We start from the raw sequence: 21,855 nt of genomic DNA, 5'->3' as shown, positions 1-21,855 counted from the left end.
ATCACATAACTTACAGAACTTGTGTTCAAAGTCATGCAAAACATGCATGAACAAATGCCAGAATATTCAGCTAAAAGATAATGAACATAATTTTGATACATTGTCAGTTAAGTAAATTGATGCTGTTTCAGTCACTAAAGTTATTAATGTTAATTCATATATGTGTCAGATGATGATGCAAAGTGATGATTATTGTGTTAACAGACCAAAAGTATCCGTTATTGTTATTTATAAATAACTGTTATTGTACTGTACTGTAAAATAAAAAAGAGAAACAGAACATCTCCATGGTGAGTTATGCTTATGGAAATGAGTAGCAGCCAAATTCATCCAGGATCAGTGAAATATTCAGGTTAAATCCACTTGTAAACTTTGTTTTGCTAAATTGTGGAGATTCAACCTTAAAGCATCTTCAATTTCCACTAATATGTGGCAGAGTGCTGACGGCAAAGACACATCCATGTCGTGAACTGGTTTAGAAATTGCAGGACCGTCCAATTACAGAATGACACACAGCTGCACACTGAAGGCTGTTCCATTTGTGCGTTATCACAGTGAAAGGAAGGACTTTGGCCTCGTCTCTGGAGGACCCGACTCTGAAGAAAGGATCCTACCAAGGAAGCATCCTTGACTTTGGGATACAGTCTTTGTTCCTATGTTGTCTGTTTATCTCCTCAAATGTTTTTTAGAAACACATTTTAGTGACCAGAATAAGCATTTAGGTTCCAGAATAAAAATGCATTTTCCACCTTGACATTAATACATTTACATTTAGTCATTTAGCAGACGCTTTTATCCAAAGCGACTTACAGAAAAAGGGAAACAATGAAGGTATTGTGCAATAAGAGCCATTAGTGCAGCGATAAGTGCTAGTGAGGATTCTTTAACCCTTTATCGGGCGAAGAACCGTATTTGGTAACATCAATGGATATCCAAAATGGTAATATTTCGAGAAAAAAGTTGCAAATTTACTAGATTAAAGTGGCAAATCTACAAGAAAATAGTCACAGATTTAAGAAATTTAAAGTGGCGAATCTGTGCGAAAAAAGTCACAGATTTACGAGAAAAAAATGGGGGGAAAACAACTTTTTTCTCCCAGACTCACCACTTTAAATCTCATAAATCTGTGCATTTTTTTCTCGTAGATTTGCCACTTTAATCTCGTAAACTTTTTTCTCAAAATATTACCCCCCTCCCCCGGGTCCGTATGTTGTTGTTTTTTTACACATTCTGGCTGTATGTAATATCCTCCAATATTCTCTGGGGTTGAAATTTGGAATTTGCAAGTATTTCAATGAGTGCCCTATTAAGGGTTAAGGAGTAGAGTTGTGGTGCGGTGCTAGGAGAGAAGGTCCTCTCTGAAGAGCTGGGTCTTCAGGAGGTTTTTAAAGGGACGCCCCTGCTCTGCTAGGAACTGGTAGTGCATTCATCTGCCATGTCATGTTCTCTGTCATGTGTTGTTGTGTGGTGTTTCAGGTGATCGTCTGTGTTATTTGTTAAGATTTACAGTGCTGTGAAAATGGAATTCCCCCTGGGGACAACAAATCTAATCTAATCTAATCAAACTACAGGTCAGATCAAATATGAATCAACACTCTGTTCCTATGTTGTCTGTTTATCTCCTGAAAATCTTCTCAGAAACATATTTTAGTGACAGTTTACTCTGATTGGTTGCAGCTTTATTCAGAGGCATTTTTGTCTACACAAAAACTAAAAATCAACTGAGAGGTTCGGGAATAAAACCCATGTTCTGATATGTTGATATTAATAACTGGTTATTAGCTGCAGCTGGAAATGCAACAGACACGTATCAGGCTGCGTTCACATTAAATCAGGTGGTGCAGAGAAAAAGCGAGTAATTGCATTCATCAGAAGAGTAAAAGCTGAAAAGATTTGAGAAACACAGCCCAACACACATAGCAGAGATTCAGTCTGAAACAACTTCAGGACAGGAGAGTTTTAAAAACTATGAGGGTATACAAAAAAATCACAAACACTGACCTCCAGCTGCTCAGGAGTTTGTCGAACAGAGGAAACGAGCCGATCATTTAAATCAGCTGTTTGTTGGAGCAGGAAGAGATCAGGAGAGGTTTTGTTTCCATCAGTGAATCTCTCTGCACATTGTGAAGATTCTCATGAGAAAAGCTTGATGGAAACATCATAAAACTTCTGTAAATATGCATAAAAGTTCCGTTTTGTATAGTGATATTTTATTTTGAAGGGCACTATTTTCTACTTCCTTCCGGTGTTGTGTTGCTACGGAATAAATGAGCTAGTTTTCACCGCTGTTTCAGTTCTGTTTTCTCTCTTCTTCTTCTCCTGTTTACTGACGGATTAGCCTACAGCAACACATCACACTGCCACCTGCTGACCAAAGCACGTTACTGCAGCTTTGTTTATTCGCTCTGAACCAGCTGATGGAAATGTGGCTTCGACTTTAATGCAATTAGGGCTGCTATAGGGCTGAACCTCTGAAAAGAAGAGAGAAATAAACAACAACAAGAGAGAAAATGGAGAGAAGTCTTCAGGAATTAGATTCAACTTCTGATTGTTCTTTCATGTCAGAGGAAACAGCTGATCAGTCAATAAGTTTGCATTAACTACTTTTTATAAAAAAGACAAAAACAGCTCAACCTTATGCTCATTTACTGATGACATTTCTCAAAATGTGCAGAGAAATTAGTAAATGGAAGCAGGACTTCTGGGGCAGAACCACTCCTGGAGTATCTCCTGATCGCTCTCTGCTCCAACAAACAGCTGATTCAAATCATCAGCTCGTTATAAACTCCTGAAGCAGCCTGATAACCTTTAAGGAACATTTTATGCAGCCTGATTTTCTAATGAGTATTTCTACATTATTGTATTACAGCTCTGAGTCCAGTAAAGGAGGATCTGAGTTCTTGTTCCACCACAGAAAAGATCAACCCTCGGCTTGTTTCCTCCTGTGTTAACACGTTGTCCGTCCGTCAGTGTAGATGTGTAATGACTGTGAGGGCAGGTGGACGTACAGGAGGTTACTGTACTCTGATACCTGCTGGACTCACCCAGCGTGAAACAGATGCAGCGAGCCATCAGGAGCCGTCTCTGAAATCTGGGGCAGTCTAGCATTTTACATGATGTGGCCTGCACACACATGCACACACACACACACACATACACACTGAGCTGCTATTTCACATTTCACGCTGCTGTACCCATCAGGTATGAATGTGCTTTTTACACTCCGGAGTCACACATTTAAAGACACAAGGAGTCAGGGATTGAATTTTAAAATTTTCTATTTTTCACCCTGATAAAAAAAACCCTGTTTACTGTTTCAGATGCTGCATTATTGAGAGGAATGTTTTATTTAAGGAGGAAATGAAACATCGGCTTTATGGGTAATAGAAGCTGTCCTCTCATGTCCATAGGGAGCGACTAGAGGACGGCTGCACCGAGTCCAGGTCAATTAGAGAGACGATCTGCAGCCTGTAAACCTACAGTCAGTAAACCTACAGTCAGTAAACCTACAGTCTGTACATCTACAGTCTGTATAAACCTACAGTCTGTAAACCTACAGTCAGTAAACCTACAGTCTGTACACCTACAGTCTGTATAAACTTACAGTCAGTAAACCTACAGTCTGTATAAACCTTCAGTCTGTAAACCTACAGTCAGTAAACCTACAGTCTGTAAACCTACAGTCTGTATAAACCTTCAGTCAGTAAACCTACAGTCAGCAAACCTACAGTCTGTATAAACCTTCAGTCTGTAAACCTACAGTCAGTAAACCTACAGTCTGTAAACCTACAGTCTGTAAACCTACAGTCTGTAGACCTACAGTCTGTAAACCTACAGTCTGTAAACCAACAGTCTGTAGACCTACAGTCTGTATAAACCTACAGTCTGTAAACCTACAGTCTGTAAACCTACAGTCTGTATAAACCTGCAGTCTGTAGACCTACAGTCTGTATAAACCTACAGTCTGTAAACCTACAGTCTGTATAAACCTACAGTCTGTACACCTACAGTCTGTAAACGTACAGTCAGTAAACCTAGTCTGTAAACCTACAGTCAGTAAACCTACAGTCTGTACACCTACAGTCTGTATACCTACAGTCTGTAAACCTACAGTCAGTAAACCTACAGTCTGTACACCTACAGTCTGTATAAACCTACAGTCTGTAAACCTACAGTCTGTGAACCTTCAGTCTGTAAACCTACAGTCAGTAAACCTACAGTCAGTAAACCTACAGTCTGTATAAACCTACAGTCTGTAAACCTACAGTCTGTATAAACCTTCAGTCTGTACACCGACAGTCTGTAAACCTAGTCTGTAAACCTACAGTCAGTAAACCTACAGTCAGTAAACCTACAGTCTGTACACCTACAGTCTGTATAAACCTTCAGTCTGTACACCGACAGTCTGTAAACCTAGTCTGTAAACCTACAGTCAGTAAACCTACAGTCAGTAAACCTACAGTCTGTACACCTACAGTCTGTAAACCTACAGTCAGTAAACCTACAGTCTGTACACCTACAGTCTGTACACCTACAGTCTGTATAAACCTACAGTCTGTAAACCTACAGTCAGTAAACCTACAGTCTGTACACCTACAGTCTGTATAAACTTACAGTCAGTCTGTATAAACTTACAGTCAGTAAACCTACAGTCTGTAAACCTACAGTCTGTATAAACCTTCAGTCTGTAAACCTACAGTCAGTAAACCTACAGTCTGTAAACCTACAGTCTGTATAAACCTTCAGTCAGTAAACCTACAGTCTGTAAACCTACAGTCTGTATAAACCTTCAGTCTGTAAACCTACAGTCAGTAAACCTACAATCTGTATAAACCTACAGTCTGTATAAACTAAGTCTGTAGACCTACAGTCTGTAAACCTACAGTCTGTAGACCTACAGTCTGTATAAACCTACAGTCAGTCTGTATAAACTTACAGTCTGTAGACCTACAGTCAGTAAACCTACAGTCTGTATAAACCTACAGTCTGTGGATCTATGAACACAGTCTAACTCATGACAGTTAACTGTGTCTTCTGTGTCTATAAAGCTCTGCTGATAGACCGGCCTGTGTGCCAGCACGGATCACTGGAGGCCTTTTCATAGTGCGGTCCAGCAAATGTCCCGCTATATTGCTGGAAAGATCATCATTTCACCTTAGGGTGTTCATAGTGATCCCATGAAGACAAAGTGATATTCTGCCCTTTCATAGTGCAGTCCGGTGTCACGGCGCAGTTAGCTTTGTAGCAGTACAGTATGTATGTGCTGCAGCTGCATGTGTTCAGTTAGCATGCCGGTTTGTTTAAGATCAGTGGCGGACGCTGTGCACAGTAAGTGACGGCGGCACAGTTGTTGTGCAGCTGCTGAACAGTGATTGGATGACTGTCGGACCAAGTGGGAGGTGCGCCTTATATTATTATCACCCCTTGCCGGGATGGCCTGTTCATAGTGGACCTGCTTCCAACAGTCCCACCAATGTTTGGCCTCTGTGACGACTTCTGGAGGTGGATCACTTGATCCCAGCATCCCGCATCTGGGATAGTGGTCCCGGCATCCCGCCTGAAGCGGGATGCCAGGACTACTTTTGCATTTGCGTCTTTTTGTAGTCATTTTGTGTCTCTTATGGTTTGTGTCTCGATGTGATCGTTTTGCATCATTTTGTGGCCATTTCATGACTCTTTGTGGTCATGTTGTGTCTCTTATAGTCTGTTTGTGTCTTTTGTGGTCTTTGTGTCTCTTTGTGGTTTTTGTGTCTCTTATGGTCTGTTTGTGGTCTTTTGTGACTCTTTGTGGTCATGTTGTGTCTCTTATGGTCTGTTTGTGTCTTTTTGTGGTCTTTTGTATCTCTTTGAGTTTTTTATGTCTCTTATGGTCTCTTTGTGGTCTTTTGTGACTCTTTGTGGTCCTGTTGTGTCTCTTATGATCTGTTTGTGTCTCTTTGTGGTTTTTGTGTCTCTTATGGTCTGTTTGTGGTCTTTTGTGACTCTTTGTGGTCATGTTGTGTCTTTTATGGTCTGTTTGTGTCTTTTTGTGGTCTTTTGTATCTCTTTGAGTTTTTTGTGTCTCTTATGGTCTCTTTGTGGTCTTTTGTGACTATTTGTGGTCCTGTTGTGTCTCTTATGATCTGTTTGTGTATTTTTGTGGTCTTTTGTGTTTCTTTGTGGTTTTTTGTGTCTCTTATGGTCTGTTTGTGTCATTTTGTGGTCTTTGTGTCTCTTTGTGTTTTTTGTGTCTCTTATGATCTGATGTGGTCTTTTGTGACTCTTTGTGGTCATGTTGTGTCTCTTATGGTCTGTTTGTGTCTTTTTGTGGTTTTTGTGTCTCTTATGGTCTGTTTGTGGTCTTTTGTGACTCTTTGTGGTCATGTTGTGTCTCTTATGGTCTGTTTGTGTCTTTTTGTGGTCTTTGTGTCTCTTTGTGGGGGGGGTTGTATCTCTTATGGTCTGTTTGTGTCTTTTTGTGGTCTTTGTGTTTTTTTGTGTCTCTTATGATCTGTTTGTGTCTTTTTGTGTCTCTGTGGGGTTGTTTTGTGTCTCTTATGGTCTACTTGTGTTTCTTTGTGGTCGTTTTGTGTCTCTTTGGTCTGTGTCTATATGTAATCGTTTTGCATCCTTTTGTGGTCATTCTGTGTATTTTCTGATCTTTTCACGTGTTTTCGTAGTCACTCTGCATCCTTTTATAGTCATTTTATATTTGTCGGTCCTTGTTGACATTTTGTCTGGCTTTGTGGTTATTTTGTGTCTGTTGTGGTCTTTTCATGTCACTTGGCGATCATTTCATTTCATTTTGTCTCCTTGGTGTCGTTTAGCATGTTTTGTAGCCTTGTGGTCTTCGTGTCTTTTTGTTGACATTTTGTGTCCCTTGGTGATCATTTTGTGTCTCTTTGTTGATGTTTTGTCCCTTTATTTACACAGGACATGTAATCCAGTCTGGGGCCAGTTAGAGAGGCCGAAAAGAAACCAAACTGATGACATTTTACGCTCTCTGTGGCCTTTTCCCTCATAAAGCAGCCTGTGTGCCAGCTCTCATCACTGGCTTCCAGATGTCACCGGTGCAGCGTGCAGCACAAAGCACGCAGTCAGAGACGCTCTGGACGGTTTCCAGCAGCAACAAGAAATGCAGTCAAGATCAAAGTGTGCGGATGAAAAATTAATTCACTGTACCGTCATTTAACTCACCCTCTGCCTTCCCTGAGCAGATGCGATGTTACATTGTTATTGTGGCGGAAACAAGCAGAAACACACTGATACTTCTCTCACATGAGAGCTGCATACACACAGCCCTCCTGAGCTACTGTAGTTTATAATTATGTGCATTATTTAAGGTTTCCCCCTCTGTACACATGTAAAGTAGGCTAACTGCATCCTTGCTGCACAAACACAAACATTTTGAATTGCAGCCCTCCAAGAAGCAGAACTTCTTTATATTTCTTTGAGTCGTTGTATCTGTAAACATGAAAGAGCTGATGGAACGAGGAAATGATTACAAAGTGTACAAAGTGCTCCAAATGAAACGAGCGGGGCCGTAAATTCATGCATCATCTGCTCAAGGGCAGCGAGCCGGATTCAGCCTCGTCTTCCCTGCGTGCATAAGGGAATTAAGGGAGCAGGAACAGAGGCCTGGCCCCGGCCTCCGTACTGCAGCTTCAGCTTTCTCAAGAATCCAAACAGCTTCACACTCACTCTGACTCCCTGAGTGCTGAGTGATACACCTGCCACGACACGCTCTGCCTCTCTCAGACAGGCGGAGGATCTCACGGCATCAGTTAGTCCCTGAGCACAGACTCACAGGCTGCAGGCATCCGTTCTGCATCTGTGGCTGTTTGTGGCGGTTTGTGGCTGTTTTTCCCTTTTTTTGTGGATATTTCACGATTTTGTTCACGATATTTTGTGTCTCATTGTGGTCTTCTTGTGTCCTTTTGTAGTTATTTTGTGTCTCTCTGTGGTCTTTTTGTGTCTCTTTCTAGTCATTTTGTTTCTGTTTGTGGCAGTTCTGCGTCTCTTATGTTTTTGTCCTTTTGTAGTTATTTGTGTCTCTTTGTGATGGTTTTGTGTCTCTTGTGGTCTTTCTGTATATCTTCGTGGTGACTTTGTGTCTTTTCCTAGTTATTTTGTTGATGTTTTGCATCTCTTGGGGTCTTTTTGTGTCCTTTTGTAGTTATTTTGTGTCCGTCTATGGTCTTTTTGTGTCTCTCTCTAGTCATTTTGTTTCTCTTTGTGGCAGTTTTGTGTCTCTTTGTGGTGGTTTTGTGTCTTCTCCTCATTATTTTGTGTCTCTTTGTTGTTGTTTCATGTTTCTTTACATCCTTCCTGTCTCTTTGTAGCAGTTTTTCATCTCTTGTGGTCTTTTTGTGTCCTTTTGTAGTCATATTGCGTCTCTCGTGGTCTTTTTGTGTGTCTTTATAGTCATTTTGTTTCTGTTTGTGGCTGGTTTTCCCTTTTTTGTGGTTATTTTCTGCCTTTGGCAGCTGGTTTGTATCTTTTTGTAGTCATTTTGTGTCTCATGTGGTCTTTCTGTGTCTCTTTATGGTAGTTTTGTGTCTTGTCCTAGTTATTTTGTGTCTCTTTGTTGTTGTTTCATGTTTCTTTGGATCCTTCCTGTGTTTTCCTAGCAGTTTTGCATCTCTTGTGGTCTTTTTGTGTCTCTTTGTGGTATGTTTTTGTCCTTTTGTAGTTATTTTGTTATTCTCTATGGTCTTTTTCTGACTCTTTCTAGTCATTTTGTTTCTGTTTGTGGCAGTTTTGCGTCTCTTGTGGTCTTTTCGTCTCTCTTTGTGGTTGTTTTTTGCCTCTTTGTAGACATGTTGTGTCTCTCTGTGGCAGTTTTGTGTCTCTTTGTAATATGTTTTGTGTCTCCTGTAGTCTTTTCATGTCTCTTTGTAGTAGTAGTAACTTTGTGTCTCATGCGGTTAGGTCTTTCAGCAACTACAATATCGACTTGTGGAGCTCAGCCAAAGTCCTTGAGGTCGTGTCCATATGTTACACAACAGCAGCCGCTGTGTTTGCATGCATGTTTGCAGTAGCAGACTGTCCAAGGGGCAGAGGGGAAACATTAAACATGCACAACATGTGTGCAGTGAGGCACCCTGTGCAGGAAGTTTGCAGTAATTTTATACCATTTGTTGCACAGATTTGGTGCTAAATTTGACAATTTTTGACCCTCGAGAACTGATACAATTCTAAGTGTATTAGTCTTTGAACCTAAAGGTTATATGAACCTTCCATAAGAACATCATACAGTCATAGAAAAATATTAGACCACCCTTGTTTTCTCTAATTTCTTGCTCATTTACCATGCCTGGTACAAGTCAAGTCAAGTCAAACTTTATTTATAGAGCACATTTAAAACAACCGGGGTTGACCAAAGTGCTGTACAGATATCACAGTTGCAGGAAATACGGTAAAAACTAAAATACTAAAATAGATAAACACAGTGCAACAATAGAATAAAAATAAATTAAAAATATAATAAAATAAATTAAAAATTTAAATAAAATTTTGTTTTTTGCAAGATGTCCTCTTAAACTTGATTAAAAGCCAGGGAGAAAAAGTGTGTTTTTAAGGAGGATTTAAAAACTTCAAAAGATCCTGCAGATCGGATGTGCCAGGGCAGGTTATTCCAGAGCCTTGGGGCCGCTGCCACAAAGGCACGGTCCCCTTTGGTTTTTAGTCTGGTTTTAGGGGTGGCCAGTAGCAGCTGACTGGAGGATCTCCGTGTTCTAGCAGGGGCGTGGATTTTAAGGAGCTCGGTCAAATATTGAGGGGCTAGGCCATTAAGAGCTTTAAAAACAAACAATAAAATTTTAAAATCTATTCTAAAAGCAACCGGGAGCCAGTGTAGCGAAGCAAGGACAGGTGTAATGTGGTCACGTTTGCATGTGCCAGTAAGGAGACGGGCAGCTGCATTCTGAACCAGCTGCAGGCGGTGCAACAGTGAGTGGTCCAGGCCAACATACAATGAATTACAGTAATCCAGTCTGGTATTGATAAAAGCATGGATTACTGTCTCCAGATCTCTACGTGGCAGATAGCCTTTTACTTTTGATAAAATCCTTAAATGATAAAAAACTGTTTTTTATGACCGAGCTAACCTGATGATCGAGTTTCAACCTGTCACCTAATATTACCCCAAGATTTTTCACTGAAGAGCGAATGTTGGTCGTAAACGGGCCCAGAAAGCCAGCTGGAAAGTCTGCTGGACCAAAACCGAACATTATAATTTCTGTCTTGCTTTCGTTCAGGTTAAGAAAGTTTGATGTCATCCAGGATTTTACATAATTTAGACAGTGAAGCAATGACTGTACGGGGTTGTTGGGTGTACAACTAAAGGTACATTTGTTTGGAGAAATATTATTCCATTTTCCATGGTTCTCCTAATAATGACTTTGGTTATTATCAAGAAAACAATGGAAAATGTCTAGATATCAGCTCTAAAATTAAACTCTTATCAGATATTTTTGTTGTTATCATTATATTTGTCCAGAAAATGTACTTTAGTTGGACCAGGCATTAAAATAAACAAGAAATTAAAGAAACAATGATCTAATATTTTTTCCATGACTGTAAATATAGCAAACCTGCACAATTTAAATTGCATTGGCAGTGTGGAGCCTTTGGCAAAACAACATGCTTGAAGCCTTGAAGCCCCCGCAGCTGTTAGCTTGTTTACTTAAAGTTTATTTATTCATTTGTTTATTCAAATTGTCCAAATTGCTCCAACTTCAACACTGCACGTCCTTGTGTCCTCAGAGACAAACCTGCAGAGTGTGAAGTGGATCAGATGAACAGTAATGCATACATGTGAAGGACACACACACACACACACACACACACACACACACACAGTTTCTAGCTGTATGAGGTGGAAACGTGGCTGTATCATGTTATTGGACCCCTGATGTGTGTTTCTCTGTGTTGCAGGTGTGTGCCATCATCAGCCTGCTGCCTTCAGGCTCCGTGGCCGATCTGACATGTGAAGCTCTGCTCCTGCTGTCAGGAAATGTCTCATGTAAGTCCACAACAACAGCCACTGTGACAAGCTTTTAAAAGCATCCCGAGTGTTTCGAGTTGCTCGTCATTCAATTGATTTTCAGTCCTTTTCCATTTCATGAGCACCAAACTCTCTTCTTCAATCAAACAACCTTCTGCATGTTGATATTGGCAGGATGTCTTTTCTTATTACCCCATTTCCGTGTAGACCTCATAGATACAGTAATAGTTGGTTATTAAACACTTTAAACCGCAGCACACACCCAGAGAACACACAAACACACACTCAGTTGCACAGGAATGAGCTTCTTGTTTTTTGCCTCGGGGTTTTATTCTCATAAAGATGTTGGGAAGATCTTGAGATAATAATAATAATAATAGTGTGTGCTGTGTTATTAGCCTGTCACATCGCTCTCTGTTGACTTGGCTTGGTTTCCAACTTCTGTACCTTTGTTTTTCTTTTTTAAACACACACCGAAACTTGCGAGTGGAAGCAAAAATCCACGTGCATTTGACTGGCTAACAGACTTCTTTTGCAGCCAGTGGAGTCGCCCCCTGCTGGTCATCAGAGAGAATGCAGGTTTAAGTCGGCTCCACTGTTCGGACCCAGATTTTGCCTCCTGGATCCATTCAGGTTGCTGATATTGGTGGGCGTTTCAGGTTTCAGTCAAATCTGGTCACTTCTGGCTCCCAAAAACTATTATGGCTCAAAGTCATAATTTATTGATGCAATCATCCAACAGAGTAGTAATTTGTGGTGCTAAAACACACAGACAACAGTCATAATTCAAACTTCCTACTTCAAGATGAAACTAATCATTGACAAGATGAAACTAATCATTGACATTTTTCTTTCATTGATCACACCACAGTCCCGTATGAAAACTTTGGGTAAAAAAACAGAGGAAAGCGTCACTTTGTCCCAGCAGAACATCTTCATTTCCGGCTCTTTTTTTAAAATCCAAAGCGTGTAGAGTTATTGCAGACGAGAGAGGCTGACCCCTCGGGGCTCGTCTATATTTGCTGCTGCCGTCCCTTTATTGCTCGGGGAAAGGTCTGTCACCAGTGTTTACCCTTTAATGCTCAACCTTTGTAGCGGCTAAGCTGCATCTAATGAGATTTTCATAGTCGTCTTCTGTAAGCATTGATGGAAGTCTCTCTCTCTCTCTGTGTGGTTTGCAGTACAGTCGCTGGCCTCCTCCTGGAACCAGAGCCTGAGCAACGCCACGAGCCAGTGGAGCGGTGAGTCGACTCGACGTGTGAAACTGATTCCCTGTGAGCTGCTACAAAGCAGATTTGTTGTGGAATACCCCACGAGGGGGAGGAAAGTTTGATCTGAACTCAGATTATAAAGACAAACATCAAAGACTTCAACAATGCTGGAAATAGATTTGGCGACGCGCCACAGGAGATGACGCTCAGGAGTAATCATTAAATCTTTCTGCACACAAACAGCTTATTCAGCTCCGCGATTTATTGCCAAACATCATTGGAGTATTTTCAGAATTTGCACCGCGGCTATATGTGGAGTCCTGAGCCACGCCGGGAATGTCTGACATGTCTATTCTCACTCTTCCAGGCTCAGGTCTCTACTGCGACACCTCCATCGACGGCATCGGCACCTGCTGGCCCCGGAGCAGCGCTGGCCAGATGGTGTCGCGACCCTGTCCGGAGATGTTCTACGGTGTCAGATACAACACCACCAGTAAGTCCTCGCTCGCTGTCAGCTCCTGCCAGCAGAACAAGAAACAATAGATTAAAAGCCAGATTTAATTTGATTTCCTCCTCCCTCCTTCGCTGCCTCGCTCGGCTCCCCCTTGGGCAAATCCTGTTTACGTAATTGTGTACACAGAAATTAGCATGAGCATACAAATCAGCAAGAGACACAGAAGAGTAAAAACAACATGTGTACACAAAGTAGGACTGCAGCAGATAATACAGCATGAAGTTCCAGAATAAAAGACCCCGCTGTGTTGTGTGGGGGCTTAAATAGAGAAAGAAAGACGGGATAATGTGACAAAATGAACTGTAAATCGCTCAGTCTGAGATGCTTAAGCCTGTTAAACCCATCAGATAAATGTATTTACTGCTGTTTATTCTTCATTTTGGCAATCACTTCCCGTCAAAACTGCTGAAACATGATCTGGGTCACTGAATCAAATAATATGAGACGTTTTCTACGTGCAGGGGATATTTTAGAAATCACTTTTTTTTTGAGGCTGTGAAAGAAAGAAAGAAAGTGTTTCTGCTCCGGTGCCGAACTCTTCCTGAACTCTCTCTCTGCAACACAGTTTCTTCTCAGGTCAAACCCTTAAAAGTACAACTGAAATTAAACCGCTGCAGCAAACAGATCTGCTCTGTAAATGACTCGCCTGAAAATAAATCTACTCTCAAAAGGGAGGAATTCATATTTCTTTAGAAACTCAAGCATGGTTAAAAGTTTATTCACTTTGTTCCTCAGTAAAATATCTCAACAGCTGTTTCATGGTTTGGCATAAAAATTGGTACAACCATTTGTGTTCTCCAGAGGATGAATCCTACTGAGTTTCATGATCTTCTGACTTTCGCTCTAGCGCCACCATGAGGTTGATATTTCTGGTTTTAAGTGACATATAACGACAACTCTTAGATGAATTCTCCTGAAATTTGGTGCAACCATTCATATTCCCCTCAGGATGAATTTTAATCATTTTGTTTTAATTTATTGCCATTGTGAGGTCAACATGTTAACCTTCCTCTTGTGTTTGGGTTGGCACCGACAGTTTTCGGTTTGAAATGCATAAAAGTACCACACAACTTTTGCTTATGCATCAAGGCTTTTTAACTTTGTCAGGAATCTCTATTTAAACAAAATAAAACAAAAATAAATACATTTTACTAAATTATAAAATTCCCTGGGGAAAATTATAACATTTGTGTTGTTTCAGTTACAATATAAGATTATAAAACGATATTTACTGAAATATATACGGTTCCAAATTCACCCGTAACACCATAGATGTTACTATGGTTAATATTAAAATAAAACATTAATTTGAGATGTTTTCAAATACCTCTCAGTAATAGTCAGATAAAAAAAAAAAAAACTTTTATTTTATAAATATTCTAAATTCTAAAATGTTTTTTTTATGGGGAATGCTGTCAAAAAGGCCCAGGGACACACACAAAAAATATTAAAACTAATCTTTTTATGGCTACAGAAGCCTAACGAGGTCACACAGAGGTACGAAACAAATTGGAAGATAAATAATTGTTTGAAGGGGATTTTATGGGTCATTAAAGGGTCAAAAACGACCCGTTAACATAAGAGATAGCAACAGAAAGCTAACATAAGAGGAAGGTTAAAGGCATAATTCAGATTTTTTAATTTTAGATTTTTAGAATCTTAGAATAAGATTAATTTTACACTCATCATCAGAAAGCTGTTTAAGTTCACTTTGGGAGCTGAAGAAGTCATGTATCTTCAAAGCCACCAGACTCCATTGACCAAAACAGTGATTTTACCTCACAGGACACAGGACTTTCTGGTTGACTGAACTCAATCGGTGGGTTTGTTTGTATTATTTTGTGACTTTGGTGTTTTGAAAGGTTACTTCAGATCCAGTAAAGTCAAACAATAACATAAATAAACCCACCGATAGAGACAGCAGCAGACCAGGAACTCCTGTGTCCTGTGAGGTAAAATTACTGTTTTTGTCAATGGAGTCTGGTGGTCTTAAAATAGAGAGATAGCTTCAGTTCTGTCAGAAACATAAAGTGGTGAAACTGTTCTAAATATAGCCTGCACTTCAACTGTTTTTTCCTCCCGCCTGCTTCTCCAAGCTGCCATCAACTATAGAAGCCCTCTAAAAAGAATCCAAACAATCCCATTAATGTGTCCAACACTTTGGTTTATGGCCAAATATCTGCAGAACTAACAGCATTCCCATCATCCTCAGCAGTTCTTTTTATTTGTTGCTAATCAGCAGCTGTCAGAACACTCAACACACACATAGGATATTAAGAAAAGTGGGATACAAAAAACAAAAACTGCATTCTAAATGTGCAATAAAACTCATATGTGCAATACAATTAATATGTGCAACTAATCAAATCAAATCAATCAAATCAATTTTATTTATATAGCCCAAAATCAAAAATCACAGATTTGCCTCAAAGGGCATCACAGACTGTACATGGTACGACATCCTCTGTCCTTAGACCCTAATGATCTCGTCAAGTCAAAGTTTATTTAGGATAGAGCACATTTAAAAACAAAAATAACCTCAGTTGACTAAAGTGCTGTACAGAAAATAGTACAATACAATACAATAAAAAACATACACAAATATAGTAATAAATAAAAACATTGAAAACAATAAAATAATACTAAAACAATAAAATAGTAATTAAAAACTCAATTTAAAGACAGAGTTTGAGTTAAAAAGAAAATAAAAGAATAAAAAATATATATTTTTAAACTACCTCATTTATACCATTTGAAGTATTTTCAGTGGTAATTGATCTATTTTTATCTATTTTTTTTATATTTATTTAATGTATCACACGTCCTTGTTTTAGCTCAGTGTTCTACCATATTTTTTAAATGTTTTACTCATAATGCACCTTCAGCAGTGGTTCTTCCAATGTCGTTGTATAGTTGACTATATAATGACAATAAAGGCTATTTATTTAATTGATTTGAGATGTCAGCATGCTTACACACTAAACTAAGATAACATTAGACCTCATAAACATTATGCCTGCCTATTTTAACTGCATTATATTATTATACATTATACCTGGTAAACATTATTACTGCATTATATGATTATACATTATATTATTATACATTATACCTGGTAAACATTTTACTTGCATTATATTATTATACATTCAATTATTATACATATTATTATACATTATACCTGTTAAACATTTTACTTGCAATATATTATTAAACATTAAATTATTATACATTGTATTATTATACGTTTTACCTGGTAAACATTATACCTGCATTATATTATTATACATTATATTATTTTATATCATATTATTATACATTATACCTGGTAAACATGATACCTGCATTATATTATTATACATTATATTATTATACATTATAATATTTTATATTATATTATTTTACATTATACCTGCTAAACATTATACCGGCATTATATTATTTTATACATTATACCTGTTAAACATTATACCTGCTAAACATTATACCTGCATTATATTATTATACATTATATTATTAAACATTAAATTATTATACATTATATTACATCAGCGTTCTGACGTCTCTCATTCAGCCTACAGCGTCGCTGCATCTCAGCAGTGACTCAGACTGCAAAATGAAATGACTGCAGATTAATTTATTTGTCCGTAGGGAAATTTGTGTCGGACATAAAAAGACTGCCACATCTCAATACATACAATTACAGCGCATTAACAGACATAAAGTGCATTCAGATACATGCAGCTCATTTCACTGATGGAGCGATGAAACAGTTTTATACCCATTAAGGCTTTTTTTTCTGTATATAATTGGAACCGTCTACTAATTTTACAAAAGAAACTTCGCTGAGATAACAAATATTTTCAGCTACAACAGCAAGAACTTGCACAGAAACAGCTGCTGCAATTGTTTTCATCAACTGTTAATTGTTTTTGTGGGAAATATATTCATTGTTTTGTCCATAAAATGTCAAGAAATAATACAATACAGTGCTCGTTATAATTTCCTACAGCGCAATATGACGTCTTCAAACAGCCGAAACATTCAGTTCAATGTCATATAAGAAAACAATTATTTGAGGTAATTATGTCTCATTATGTCTCCTGATTGTGGCTCATTTTGACAAAAGATCTCATAATTGCAGAAGATCTTTGATAGTTTCATAATTGGAGCAGCAGCAGCTCGGATCCGTCCTGCTCTCCGTCAAACATCCTGTTGTGTTTTATCTGCTGCTGAACAAACAGAGACTTTAAAGGCTCGGTGTTGACATAATAATGACGCTGCTCCCACATCACTCAGCGACATTAACATCCAGCAGCTAATTAAATCATGTAGCATCGTCACGTCCGCGTCTCCTCAGACTCTCTGACTGATGACCACTTCAACCTTTACTTATTCCATTATCAGGAGAAACAAAACATACACAAGTCATAATCAGAGGTAATGGTTTCTTTTTCTTTCTTTGGTGAATACAAACTGTACAGAAGCTTCAAATCACATTTTCAGAGATTTTTGCTGAAAAAAATATTAATAAATTATCAATACAGCTAGATCAGGGATGGGCAACTGGAGGCCTGGGGGCCGCATACGGCCCGCACCCTCACTTGAAGTGGCCCTCAGTACAACTACATGCATTTGAGCATGAAATCTTAAAAGTGCAGTGTAAAAATGCACAAAATGACTTCTTGCAATTAATGTTGGTCTGCTGTTCTTGCACTGAAAAAATAAATCACAGTAAGTGGTTATTTTTTATTTGCTTCTTTGTATTCCTATTTATACTGTTAAACATGCATTTGAGCATGAAATATGTGAAGTTACTGCACTGTAAACATATTTAAAATTGCAGTTTCATCATATCTGGTTAAGTGCATGGTCCTACATGTGGTAGTGGCCATGAAAAATTGTGGCCCCCTGCAGCATTTAAGTTGTCCATCCCTGAGCTAGATTAATTGTTTTTTCGATTCTGAAATGGTTTGCCTGACTCATTTTCATCTATCTATCTATCTATCTATCTATCTATCTATCTATCTATCTATCTATCTATCCATCTATCTATCTATCTATCTATCTATCTATCTATCTATCTATCTATCTATCTATCTATCTATCTATCTATCTATCTATCTATCTATCTATCTATCTATCTATCTATTTAAAATAGAAAAAAAAATGAAAAAATGATTTATTAAATACTACAACCTAAAAACAACCAAATGGCTGCAGAAAACTACAAATAATATTATCAAGCAATACCTTTAAAACTAGTTTACTGAACCCTAACGAGACGTTTCAGGGCATTTTGTTGCTCTTTTTACACTCTCCTCTCTGTGTCCTTGTATTTCACTGCAACATATAAAATCTAAATAAATCTATAACTCCTGCAGCTCAATCAGAACAACTCAAACATGTCTTTGTGCAGAATAAGACAGTTAGAATGACAGAAAGTTTTTTTTAAGTGAATAAAATGTAATTTATGTATAAACGCTTTTCTAAGAGACCACAAATTTCACAAATTTACTAAAAAAATACATAAAATGACCGAAAAAATAGGTAAAATGAACAAAATAGACTCAAAATGTCAGAGAAAAGGCGTAAATTGACACAAAAAAACCACACAATTACTAAAAAAAAAGGTTACATAAAATGATCAAAGATGTCAAATTACAAAAAAAATTTCTCCACATACTGTACATATTGAAGTGTTGTCATGTTTCCAGACTCTCCTGTCCTCTCCTCTGCTCTGTGTAAACAGCCTCTCCTGTCCTCTCCTCTCTGCTCTGTGTAAACAGCCTCTCCTGTCCTCTCCTCTCTGCTCTGTGTAAACAGCCTCTCCTGTCCTCTCCTCTCTGCTCTGTAAACAGATTTTCAGTGAATATTTGACACGTGACCGTTGGTCTCAGCAGAATCAATCATGTCTTCACAGTGTCTCTGAGGAGCAGAATTTAATGTTTTTAACAGGATCTGGTTAGTGCAAGCACTTTATTTTTAAATGACACATGTAGAATAAAGAGATTCTGACACAAATATCAACATTTTAAGCTTATTTGTCCTGATGGAAACATTCATCACACATAAATTTGTCCAAGGACAGTTGGAAAGTTGAAAATCAAATGATATTTTCAGTTTTTGGTGTAGTTTTGGTGATTTTTTTTAAAAGAAAATAGTGACAAGTGACAGATTAGCACATAATTAAAAATGTTGTCTAATGATCCTTTAAACTCTGCAAAATAAGAAAAAATCATTTATTAGGTTCATGTTTTCGATACAAAATAATGAGTCTTGCAGTAATAAACAACTATAATTCCCATAAAAACAAAATAAAGAGGTCTAAAGTGAAAGTGATATGGATGTGCAGTCTGTGTGTAATTTGTATGATGCTCTGCAGCTCTCTGAAGGTAAAACAAACACGGCACAGTAAACACAATTAAGTACATTTAAGAGATAAAAGCAGAAGTGTTCCCTGGTAATTTGAAATCGTAAAACCCCCACAGGACCCCGAGGAGCCACCGGAGACAGGCAGAGAGAGGAGAGCCGGGCTATAATTCAGTAATTTGACACTGCGAGGTTCATTTCACCTTCAGGATTAACATAATCTCTATTGAAGCGCAGCCTAAAAGCCTGAACACAGACCTCCCACCAGCTGACACCAGCGGAGGTCACAGAGTGAGGAGGGTTCAGCATGAGATGATGATGATGTGTTTACTTTATGAAGATTTAAATGTTAAAATCCTCCATGAAATCATCAACAAATGAAGCTTTAACTTCAAGGTGTATTTATTTTATCATGTTTTTTTTATTATTAATGAATAAATGTTTTGCATTTTCCACAGATGAGGTCAGGAGAGACAAAGAGGAGAACATTTAATGGCTCGTTTCATCAGTTAAATGGTCTATTTTTCTGTGTTTGTGTCGAACAGACAAACACTGCGACCTCACAGCTTCTCCAAGGTTTTATATTCATCTCTGAGTTACTGTGAGTTAAGGGCTCTCAACTTAAACACAGAGTTTTCTTTCATAAGTTTGTCATTATTCTGCAAACGCTGAACAGAAGTCAGAATGATGAGGTGAGACGACACACACACAAACATATTTTTAGGTTTTTATTATAAGTTTTCACTTTTATCCTTACTTTGTTTTCTCTAATTTCATGTTCATTTTAATGCCTGCTACAACTAAAGGTACATTTGTTTGGACAAATATAATGATGACAACAAAAGCTGATATCTAGCCATTTTCCATGGTTTTCTTGATAATGATTTTGGTTATTATGAAGAAAACCATGGAAAATGGCTAGATATCTGCTCTAAAATTAAACTCTTATCAGCTATTTTTGTTGTTATCGTTATATTTTTCCAAACAAATGTACTTTTAGTTGTACCAGGTATTAAAATGAACAAGAAAGCAAGGAGAAAACAAGGATGGTCTAATAATTGTTTACATGACTGTATATCTAAAAGGGGATTTTTGCACAGAATAATGATAATTATAAAGGTCTTTTATGAGCCATATTTTAACCTGTAAAGTAACTCCATCTGTCAGATAAATGTAGTGGAGTATAAAGTACAATATGTGCCTCTGAAATGTATGAAAGTAGCAGAAAATGTAACTAAAATACCATAAAATTACTCTTATGTTACAAGATTTCTATTTAGTTCTCATCTGTGAGCATGATGCTGCAGAACTGTCTGAGCAAGTACAATATTCCCCTCTGAAAATAAAATATGATACAATGAAAATGTTAAAAGTACTTCAAAATTGATAATTATATTTCTGCACCACTGTCTCTTTTTCTCAGCTCATTTCAACACATTCCTGCATCTAAATGAAGCATTTTAATCTCAAACACATGTTGGATACTATCCATTTTCACAGGAAACATTTGAGTTTTTACCATAGTTTAGTTTTAGAGACGGGTGTTTGTGTGGGGGTGCTGAAAAGCATTTCAGTTTAGAAGTGCTTGACGTGCGTCACGGGCCAAAATCATCACCACAGAATGTGAGATTGAGGCTGAGCAGCTCTGTGTACATGCAGCTTCCACCTCATTTCACCAGCAGACACATTACTATTAATTCCTCTGTTTCTATGTGCGGCTGGAGTGAAAAACTGGAACATTTAATCGGTTTTAAAGCAATTATTTCACTCCAGCCCTGTTTTATCAGACACACAGCTCCAAAACCCCAAACTTTAAGTGTTATTCTTCATGATAAAATGTCTTGAACTCATCAAACAGACACAACTCTAACCAAAAATATGAAGGAATATCTGCTCTGAAATTATTTTTTCAGATTGTTCTGCCTTTGGTTTTGTTATTTCACGCTACGATACGGTCCAGTGCAGCTACAAGAGATAAGATAAGATACGATGAGATAAGATTTGACTTTATTTATCCTTTAGTTGTCACTGCAGCTCAAGATACAGACACATAGATATGGAAAAATATATTTAAATAAGACATATACATACATTCTATACATACATTTCTGCTATTTGGCATTTGTTATTTATATATATTCTTTGTGTTTGTTTGTTTGTTTGTTTGTTTTTTCTGAGAGTACTTTGCATTTTACAGATATTGCACATTGGAGAAAATATATTTTGGCATGTTAAAGAGGTTAAATAGGTTGTTGCATGTAATAGATACTTGTATAAGATACAATAAGTTAGATAAGATATTCTTTTATTAGTGCCAAAACAGGGACATTTCCAGTATTACAGCAGCAGATGGATAGCCAAACCAGAAGGTGCATGAATAAAATACATAAATATTAAGAAAAGCTACATAAACCAGACGAAATATAAAAAGTATTATTAACAATTTAAACAGGAGGACATAAGACATTAGGAACAGCATTTACAGTATAGACATAGTACATTTAAGTTAAAATTAAGTTCAGTTATTGTCAGTTTTGGTGTGTAGCAGTGCTGTAAAACCCATTTATAAAACTATTGTATTGTGTGTGTGTGTGTGTGTGTGTGTGTGTGTGTGTGTGTGTGTGTGTGTAGTGTCACCACTCAGCTCTTCCACTGACATTCATCCTACACTCTTTCTGACTCTTTGTGCTGTTAAACCTGAGAGGTTACTTCACATTATTGTGAAAGAAAGCTCTCAGCCTCGTTCAGTGTTCACATCGAGAGTCCTTCAC

At 37.9% G+C, this 21,855-nt stretch overlaps 1 protein-coding gene across 1 annotated transcript in view; it reads left to right on the top strand.

Annotated features, from left to right (window-relative positions):
- LOC131959438 (corticotropin-releasing factor receptor 1-like) overlaps positions 1 to 21,855 on the top strand; it is a 92,459-nt gene that overhangs the window by 8,076 nt on the left and 62,528 nt on the right. Inside the window, exons 3-5 of the mRNA XM_059324637.1 lie at positions 10,918 to 11,005; positions 12,169 to 12,228; positions 12,566 to 12,691. Of these exons, the coding sequence (XP_059180620.1) occupies positions 10,918 to 11,005; positions 12,169 to 12,228; positions 12,566 to 12,691 (274 nt within the window). The remainder of the gene's footprint in view (positions 1 to 10,917; positions 11,006 to 12,168; positions 12,229 to 12,565; positions 12,692 to 21,855) is intronic.

Source organism: Centropristis striata, chromosome 21, assembly GCF_030273125.1.
Source record: "Centropristis striata isolate RG_2023a ecotype Rhode Island chromosome 21, C.striata_1.0, whole genome shotgun sequence".
Lineage (NCBI taxonomy): Eukaryota > Metazoa > Chordata > Actinopteri > Perciformes > Serranidae > Centropristis > Centropristis striata.
The sequence above is the reverse complement of the archived record's forward strand: the minus strand, read 5'-3'. Positions and strand labels throughout refer to the sequence as shown.